General features: G+C 48.4%; 1 protein-coding gene across 1 annotated transcript in view; it reads right to left on the minus strand.

Annotated features, from left to right (window-relative positions):
* Window positions 1-1,821: 1,821 nt before the first annotated feature.
* LOC112224642 (junctional adhesion molecule 2A-like) overlaps window positions 1,822-10,013 on the minus strand; it is an 8,391-nt gene continuing 199 nt past the window's right edge. Inside the window, exons 2-7 of the mRNA XM_042320099.1 lie at window positions 8,527-8,592; window positions 8,341-8,451; window positions 8,084-8,233; window positions 4,255-4,442; window positions 3,176-3,284; window positions 1,822-1,934 (exon numbers count right to left, since the gene is read on the minus strand). Coding sequence (XP_042176033.1) covers window positions 1,822-1,934; window positions 3,176-3,284; window positions 4,255-4,442; window positions 8,084-8,233; window positions 8,341-8,451; window positions 8,527-8,592 — 737 coding nt within the window. The remainder of the gene's footprint in view (window positions 1,935-3,175; window positions 3,285-4,254; window positions 4,443-8,083; window positions 8,234-8,340; window positions 8,452-8,526; window positions 8,593-10,013) is intronic.

The following is a 10,013-nucleotide window of genomic DNA, read 5'->3' on the forward strand; positions in this document are numbered from 1 at the left end:
CCAAGCTTTAACTTCCTGACTGATGTCTTGAGATGGTGCTTCAATATATCCACATAATTGTCTTTCCTCATGATGCCATCTATTTTGTGAAGTGCACCAGTCCCTCCTGCAGTAAAGCACCCCCACAACATGATGCTGCCACCCACATGCCTCACGGTTGGGATCGTGTTCTTCGGATTGCAAGCCTCCCCCTTTTTCCTCTAAACGTAACGATGGTCATTTTGGCCAAACAGTTGTATTTTTGTTTCATCAGACCAGAGGACATTTCTCCAAAAAGTATGATCTTTGTCCCCATGTGCAGTTGCAAACCGTAGTCTGGCTTTTTTATGGCAGTTTTGGAGCAGTGACTTCGTCCTTGCTGAGCGGCCTTTCAGGTTATGTTAATATAGGACTCGTTTTACAGTGGATATAGATACTTTTGTACATGTTTCCTCCAGCACCTTCACAAGGTCCTTTGCTGTTGTTCTGGGATTGAGTTAGCACTTTTCGCACCAAAGTACGTTCATCTCTAAGAGACAGAATGCGTCTCCTTCCTGATCGGTATGACGGATACATGGTCCCATGGTGTTTACACTCCCAAGGATGAGCCAGACTTGTGGAGGTGTACAATTTTTTTTCTGAGGTCTTAGCTGATTTCTGTTGGTTTTCCCATGATGTGAAGCAAAGAGGCACTGTGTTTGAAGGTAGACCTTGAAATACATCCACAGGTACACCTCCAATTGACTCAAATTATGTCAATTAGCCTATCAGAAGCTTCTAAAGCCATGACATCATTTTTATTTATTTTCCAAGGAACAGTCAACTTAGTGTTTGTAAACTTCTGACCCACTGGAATTGTGATACAGTAAGTGAAATAATCTGTCTGTAAACATTTGTTGGAAAAATTACTTGTGTCATGCACAAAGTAGATGTCCTAACCGACTTGCCAAAACTATAGTTTATTAACAAGAAATTTGTGGAGTGGTTGAAAAATGAGTTTTAATGACTTCAACCTAAGTGTATGTGAACTTCCTGCTTCAACTGTGTATATATACAGTGGGAGAACTTGCACAATTGGTGGCTGACGAAATACTTTTTTGACCCACTGTATATATATATCTAATTGTCCTGTTCCTCTTCTTTCTTCATGCTTGCCAACAGAGGAGCAGGAAGGAAGCAGGTCAGTATTTCAGACAACCATTCTGTCAGCTTCTTATTGTGTTGCTGTATGCATGTTATAGTTACACATGCAAGAGGTACAGTTTCACACAACATACATATATATATATATATATATATATATATACATATGTTCAAACCTATATATTTATATATATATATATGTATGTTGTGTGAAACTGTACCTCTTGCATGTGTAACTATAACATGCATACAGCAACACAATAAGAAGCTGACAGAATGGTTGTCTGAAATACTGACCTGCTTCCTTCCTGCTCCTCTGTTGGCAAGCATGAAGAAAGAAGAGGAACAGGACAATTAGAACATATTGTTCATTGTAAACTGGGTGGTCTGAGCCCTGAATGCTGATTGGCTGACAGCAGTGGTATATCTGACCGTATACCACGGGTACGACTAAACACTTATTTTTACTGCTCTAATTACGTTGGTATCCAGTTTATAATAACAATAAGGCACCTCGGGGGTTTGTGGTATATGGCCATTATACCACGGCTAAGGGCTGTATCCAGGCACTCCGCGTTGTGTTGGGCGTAAGAACATCCCTTAGCCGTGGCATATTGGCCATATGCCACACCCCCTCGTGCCTTATTGCTTAATTGTATCAGTCGGCCACAAGCACATATAGTCTGTGTGGTGATGTACTCACCCTTTTTTCAGCAGCCCTGTCAATGGGAGACACACATCCAGGCAGCATATGAGGATGAGCAGGAAGAGGCCTACAACTCCGGCTATCAGTGTCGTCATGCTCAACGGATCTGAAGGAGGGGGGACAGAGGGAGAGAGGGATGAAGGAAAGGGAAAGGGGGATACCTAGTCAGTTGTACAACTGAATGCCTTCAAATGAAATGTGTCTTCTGTGTTTAACCCAACCCCTCTGAATCAGAGAGGTGTGGGGGCGCTGCCTTAATCGACATCCATGTCATCGGCACCCGGGGAACAATGGGTTAACTGACTTGCTCAGGTGCAGAACGAAAGATTTTTACCATGTCAGATCGAGGATTCGATCCAGCAACCTTTCGGTTACTGGCCCAATGCTCCTACCCGGCAGAGAGGACGGGAGTCAAGAGAGAACAGAGAGAGGCAGAAAAGATAAAGATGAAGGATGATTGGAGGATGAAGGATGATTGGAGAAGGATGAAGGATGATTGGAGAAGGATGAAAAATGATTGGAGAAGGATGAAGGATGATTGGAGAAGGATGATTGGAAAAGGATGAAGGATGATTGGAGAAGGATGAAGAATGATTGGAGAAGGATGATTGGAGGATGAAGGATGATTGGAGGATGAAGGATGATTGGAGAAGGATGAAGGATGATTGGAGAAGGATGAAGGATGATTGGAGAAGGATGATTGGAAAAGGATGAAGGATGATTGGAGAAGGACAAAAGATGATTGGAGAAGGATGATTGGAGGATGAAGGATGATTGGAGAAGGATGAAGGATGATTGGAGAAGGATGAAGGATGATTGGAGAAGGATGAAGGATGATTGGAGGATGAAGGATGATTGGAGAAGGATGAAGGATGATTGGAGAAGGATGAAGGATGATTGTAGAAGGATGATTGGAGAAGGATGAAGGATGATTGGAGAAGGATGAAAGATGATTGGAGAAGGATGATTGGAGGATGAAGGATGATTGGAGAAGGATGAAGGATGATTGGAGAAGGATGAAGGATGATTGTAGAAGGATGATTGGAAAAGGATGAAGGATGATTGGAGAAGGATGAAAGATGATTGGAGAAGGATGATTGGAGGATGAAGGATGATTGGAGAAGGATGAAGGATGATTGGAGAAGGATGAAGGATGATTGGAGAAGGATGAAGAATGATTGGAGAAGGATGAAGAATGATTGGAGAGAAGAGATGAGGAAGAAAAGACAGAAAGTGTTCCAATTTCCACAAACCCACAAACATTCTAGAGCACACACAGACACACACACAGACACACACACAGACACACACACAGACACACACACAGACACACTGGATTGTACGTACATTCTATGACCTTCATGTGATGGGCCACAGAGCTTTTGGACGCCCCCACGCGATTGGAGACTTCACAGCGGTATTGGCCTGAGTCGGCCTTGGACACACTCTTAATCTTCTGCTCCAGAGACACACAGAGAGAGGAGAGAAGGGGTGAGGACAGATAGAGAAGAGAGGAAGCGAGGACAGACAGAGTAGTGAGGTGGTGAGGACAGAGAGAGAAGAGAGGGGGTAAGGACAGAGGGAGGAGAGACGGAGTGAGGACAGAGTGAGGAGAGACCGGGTGATGACAGAGGGAGGACAGGGAGGAGAGACAAGGTGATGACAGAGTGAGGAGAGACAGGGTGAGGAGAGAGGGAGGAGAGACAGGGTGATGACAGAGGGAGGAGAGACAGGGTGAGGACAGAGGGAGGAGAGACAGGGTGATGACAGAGGGAGGAGAGACGGAATGAGGACAGAGGGAGGAGAGACAGGTTGATGACAGGGGAGGAGACTTAGGAGAGACAGGGTGAGGACAGAGGGAGGAGAGACAGGGTGATGACAGAGGGAGGAGAGACAGGGTGAGGACAGAGGGAGGACAGAGGGAGGAGAGACGGAGTGAGGACAGAGGGAGGAGAGACAGGGTGATGACAGAGGGAGGAGAGACAGAGTGAGGACAGAGAGAGGAGAGACAGAGTGAGGACAGAGGGAGGAGAGACAGGGTGAGGACAGAGGGAGGAGAGACAGGATGGGGATAGAGGGAGGAGGGACAGAGTGAGGACAGAGGGAGGACAGAGGGAGGAGAGACAGGGTGAGGACAGAGGGAGGAGGGACAGAGTGAGGACAGAGGGAGGACAGAGGGAGGAGAGACAGGGTGAGGACAGAGGGAGGAGAGACGGAGTGAGGACAGAGGGAGGACAGAGGGAGGAGAGACAGGGTGAGGATAGAGGGAGGAGGGACAGGGTGAGGACAGAGTGAGGACAGAGGGAGGAGAGACAGCGTGAGGACAGAGGGAGGAGAGACGGAGTGATGAGAGAGGGAGGGTGTATAGTGTGATGTAACATGCCTTTGATCAGGCATCTGAAGCACCTCCATTTCGTGTTACTCACCAGTGTTCCCGTGTCAGTGTCCATGCTATAGACGATGTCAGGGGTGTGTGTGGCGCTCAGGGCCTTGTTGTCTTTGTACCAGAGGAAGGTAGGCGGGGGCACACTGAGTTTGTCCTTACAGTGGAGCTCTACACTTGCCCCAGACAGCACTGAGCTGGGCACCTCACAGAACGGGGTGTGGGGGGGCACTGGGGGAGGAGGACAGGATTGCCAACACACACACGCATGTACACGCACGCACACACACATGTACACACTGTGAGTAACACGTAATGGAGGTGCTTCAGATGCCTGATCAAAGGCATGATAATGACATTACATCACACTATACAGCCTCACTCTGTCTCACCCTGTCTCTCCTCCCTCTGTCATCACTCTGTCTCTCCCCCCTCTGTCATCACTCTGTCTCTCCTCCCTCTGTCATCACTCCGTCTCTCCTCCCTCTCTCATCACCCTGTCTCTCCTCCCTCTGTCCTCACTCCGTCTCTCCTCTCTCCGTCATCACCCTATCTCTCCTCCCTCTGTCCTCACTCCGTCTCTCCTCCCTCTGTCCTCCCTCAGTCTCACCCCTCTGTCATCACCCTGTCTCTCCTCCCTCTGTCCTCCCTCTGTCTCACCCCTCTGTCATCAACCTGTCTCTCCTCACTCTGTCCTCAATCTGTCTCTCCTGCCTCTGCCCTCAATCTGTCTCTCCTCCCTCTGTCCTCAATCCACAGTGTCTCCTGACCCCTCCTGTCTCAGCCTCCAGTATTTATGCTGCAGTAGTTTATGTGTCGGGGGGCTAGGGTCAGTTTGTTATATCTGGAGTACTTCTCCTGTCCTATTCGGTGTCCTGTATGAATCTAAGTGTGCGTTCTCTAATTCCCTCCTTCTCTCTCTCGGAGGACCTGAGCCCTAGGACCATGCCCCAGGATTACCTGACATGATGACTCCTTGCTGTCCCCAGTCCACCTGGCCGTGCTGCTGCTCCAGTTTCAACTGTTCTGCCTTCTTATTATTCGAACATGCTAATCATTTATGAACATTTGAACATCTTGGCCATGTTCTGTTATAATCTCCACCCGGCACAGCCAGAAGAGGACTGGCCACCCCACATATGCTCTCTCTAATTCTCTCTTTTTTTCTCTCTCTCTCGGAGGACCTTAGCCCTAGGATCATGCCCCAGGACTACCTGACATGATGACTCCTTGCTGTCCCCAGTCCATCTGACCGTGCTGCTGCTCCAGTTTCAACTGTTCTGCCTTATTATTATACGACCCTGCTGGTAATTTATGAGTATTTGAACATCTTGGCCATAGTCTGTTATAATCTCCACCCGGCACAGCCAGAAGAGGACTGGCCACCCCTTATAGCCTGGTACCTCTCTTGGTTTCTTCCTAGGTTTTGGCCTTTCTAGGGAGTTTTTCCTAGCCACCGTGCTTCTACACCTGCATTGCTTGCTGTTTGGGGTTTTAGGCTGGGTTTCTGTACAGCACTTTGAGATATCAGGTGATGTACGAAGGGCTATATAAATACATTTGATTTTGATTTTTTTTTTTTAAATCCGTCTCTCGTCCCTCTGTCCTCACTCTGTCTCTCCTCCCTCTGTCATCACCCTGTCTCTCCTCCCTCTGTCATCACTCTGTCTCTCCTCCCTCTGTCATCACCCTGTCTCTCCTCCCTCTCTCATCACCCTGTCTGTCCTCCTCCCTCTGTCACTCCTCCTCTCCACCCTCTGTCCTCACTCCGTCTCTCCTCCCTCTCTCCTCACTCACTCTGTCTCTCCTCCTCTGTCCTCACTCCATCTCTCCCCCTCTGTCATCAACCTGTCTCTCCTCCCTCCCTGTCCTCACTCTGTCTCTCCTCCCTCTGTCCTCACTCTGTCTCTCCTCCCTCTGTCATCACCCTGTCTCTCCCCTCCCTCTCTCCTCACTCTGTCTCTCCTCCCTCTGTCCTCACTCCATCTCTCCTCCCTCTCTCCTCACTCTGTCTCTCCTCCCTCTGTCCTCACTCTGTCTCTCTCTCCCTCTGTCCTCATCTCCGTCTCTCCACCCTCTGTCCTCACTCTCTCCTCCCTCTCCTCCCTCTCTCCTCCTCTGTCTGTCTGTCTCCTCCCTCTGTCCTCACTCTGTCTCTCCTCCCTCTGTCCTCACTCCGTCTCTCCACCCTCTGTCCTCACCTCTCCTCCCTCTGTCCTCCGTCTCTCCTCCCTCTCTCCTCACTCTGTCTCTCCTCCCTCTGTCCTCACTCCGTCTCTCCTCCCTCTCGCCTCACTCTGTCTCTCCTCCTCCCTCTGTCCTCCCTCTGTCCTCTCCGTCTCTCCTCCCTCTGTCCTCACTCCGTCTCTCCACCCTCTATCCTCACCCTCTGTCTCTCCTCCCTCTGTCCTCACCCTGTCTCTCCTCCCTCTGTCCTCACTCCATCTCTCCCCCCTCTGTCATCAACCTGTCTCTCCTCCCTCTGTCCTCACTCTGTCTCTCCTCCCTCTGTCCTCACTCTGTCTCTCCTCCCTCTGTCATCACCCTGTCTCTCCTCCCCTCCCTCTGTCTCTCACTCTGTCTCTCCTCCCTCTGTCCTCACTCTCATCTCTCCTCCCTCTATCCTCACCCTCTCTCCTCCCTCTCACTCCTCACTCTGTCTCTCCTCCCTCTGTCCTCACTCTGTCTCTCCTCCCTCTGTCCTCACTCCGTCTCTCCACCCTCTGTCCTCACTCCGTCTCTCCTCCCTCTGTCTCTCACTCCTCCCTCTGTCTCTCCTCCCTCCTCTGTCCTCACTCCGTCTCTCCTCCCTCTCGCCTCACTCTGTCTCTCCTCCCTCTGTCCTCACTCTGTCTCTCCTCCCTCTGTCCTCACTCTGTCTCTCCTCCCTCTGTCCTCATCTTGTCTATCCTCCCTCTGTCCTCCTCCCTCTGTCCTCATTCCGTCTCACCCTGTCTCCCTCTGTCCTCACTCTGTCTCTCCTCCCTCTGTCCTCACTCCGTCTCCTCCCTCTGTCATCACCGTGTCTCTCCTCCCTCTATCCTCACCTCTGTCTCTCCACCCTCTATCATCACCCCCTCTCTCCCTCCCTCTGTCCTCACTCCGTCTCTCCTCCCTCTGTCCTCACTCCGTCTCTCCTCCCTCTGTCCTCACTCTGTCTCTCCACCCTCTATCATCACCCCCTCTCTCCTCCCTCTGTCCTCCCTCTGTCTCTCCTCCCTCTGTCATCACCCTGTCTCTCCTCCCTCTGTCCTCACTCCGTCTCTCCTCCCTCTGTCCTCACTCCTTCTCTCCTCCCTCTGTCCTCACTCCTGTCTCTCCTCCCTCTGTCCTGACTCCGTCTCTCCTCCCTCTGTCCTCACTCCGTTTCTCCTCCCTCTGTCCTCCCTTTGTCCTCACTCTGTCTCTCCTCCCTCTGTCCTCATCCTGTCTCTCCACCCTCTGTCCTCACTCCGTCTCTCCTCCCTCTCCCTTAATTCCATTCTTTAATTCCATTCTTCTTTTTTTCATTTTAGATTTGTGTGTTTTGTTGTGAATTGTTAGATACTACTGCACCGTTGGAGCTAGGAACACATTTAGCATTTAGCTACACCTTAATAACATTTGCCAAATATGTGTATGTGACCAATTTGATTTGATTTGACAACACACAAGACAACTGTGTGGCTCAGTTAGTAGAGCATGGTGCTCGCAACGCCAGGGTTGTGGGTTCCAGTCCAACACGGGAACAGTACCATAATAATACAAGTATGAACATATTTGCTCTCACTTCTGTAAGTTGCTCTGTGTTAAATGTGTGTTAAATTACTCAAATGTAAAGGCACAGGGTGGGTGGATGACATTGTTACTAACACACACACACAGCAGCTCACCCAGTACGTTGAGGGTGACATTGACCTCTCCTAGGTTTGTGTGGTCTGCTGGTGCGCTGACCTCACAGCGATACAACCCAGAGTCCTTCTGGGTAACGGCATGCAGTGTCACCGTTGCGCCCTCGATCTTGGCCCGACCTGCAAAGGATCCTGGAATACCACAAGGACCAAAGGGTTGTAGAGAGAGGAGAGAGATAAGAAACATGAGGAGAGGGGGAGAGATGTAGGGGAAACGAGGTAGAATGAGGTCTAGTAACCGGTGAATTTTCCATCGAAATAAACAAAGTGGATGTCCTTCCCTTTCTTCTTCCACTCAATACGAGGGTTAGTCTCCTTCTCTGTCTTGAACTGACAGGACAGCACAGCGTCTGAGAGAGAAAGAGAGAGATGTGCAGAAACAGCTCATCAACTGTCACAATTCATCCCTTCTCCTCCTCTCTTACCTGTGTTCTCGTGGACCTCCATTTTGGCCTCACTGGTGCTCACTGTCAAAGAGAGGGAGGCAGGACCTGAGGGAGAGAGAAAGAAAGAGAGAGAGAGAGAGAGAGGTGATTTACAAGTAAATAGTACGCACAGCAGCACTGAATGTTAACTATTTGTAGTGTCATGACGTTGCCCTCTTTGGGTACAGCAGGCACCATCCCCACCATCTCTGTCTCCTACAACCAGGCTGCTGTTGTCAGAGAGGTCGTAAATTCCTGGAGGAGATTATCTCCTCATGGCCACAGTATAGAGAGAGAGTGAGTTTTCATAGAGAGAACAAAGGAATTTCTTCCACCTCACAGAACTTGGGATCTGAACAACATTTATGTTCTGGAGAAGGTATAAAAGATTGGTGAAGAATCCAGCTACAAACTGGTCCGTTTGGCACAATTTTGTGAAACTCATGGGAGGCAATACAGCCTCATTACCATAACGCTGTTTATACAATAGCCTCAGATATGAGGCTTAAATCTAATTGTTGTATAAGATGAATGAGTGAGGATGATACTGTTTGTGAAATTGTGTAATGTGATTTTGGACTGTTTAATGAAGGAAACTCGAATTCCCTTTGGAGTTGAACTAAATCAGAGGACCGCCCATGAGCACAGTTATGGTCGGGCATCCTGGGACAGGCCCTTTTCTGCTCTTCTGAATAAAACCCCCACCCGGGTTTTCTATCACCAGACCATGTTTCTCTCAATTACGAGAGGACTAAGGTTGAGACCAGCTTACCTCAATAAAGAGAGGGCCAAGGTTTGAGAGGAGACCATAACCCTAAGGTTTGAGTAGATGGCTGAATCTTTTAACCATACCACGTGGCTAAACTCTTAGACTATTGATACCGACAGAATAAGAACAAGTCTTTGATATTAATTACTAGTCTGCAGCTAGGAATTCGGTATCATTGAACGCGAAGACCGACAACCGCCGAAACATCTATCTATAATGACATGAATGAATGTCATTCTGAACTATCCATTCTAACCACGTTAGAGAGAGGGCGGACAGACTCCAACAGAAACAAACTTTTCAACAGAGATCCCTACGACACACTGAGCGTAAATATGTATATTGATTGCAATTATTCCCGAATGAGTGAGTGTTCATGTTCATGTTCCTTGTAACTATCTACTGTTTGTTTATGCATTTTTGTGAATTACTTAGTTAGTAAATACATGATTGATGTATAGATGACTCATAGTCATCTATATGAATGGAATGAGGTAAATAATAATATATGGAATGAGACTAACATGAAGTAAATAATAATTCATTAATTCGAAGACTAAGTGATCAGATATTCAAATATCTGAAAGTTATATTAGGAAAATTATAACTTTATAATCTGAATATTTTCCTTGGTGCCCCGACTTCCTAGTTAATTGCCGCGTTGTGGTCAGAAATGCATTGTCTCAAACAAACATCCGGTGAAAGTGCAGAGAGCCAC

The sequence above is a fragment of the Oncorhynchus tshawytscha genome, linkage group LG03 (genome assembly GCF_018296145.1).
Source record: "Oncorhynchus tshawytscha isolate Ot180627B linkage group LG03, Otsh_v2.0, whole genome shotgun sequence".
In the NCBI taxonomy this organism is placed as follows: domain Eukaryota; kingdom Metazoa; phylum Chordata; class Actinopteri; order Salmoniformes; family Salmonidae; genus Oncorhynchus; species Oncorhynchus tshawytscha.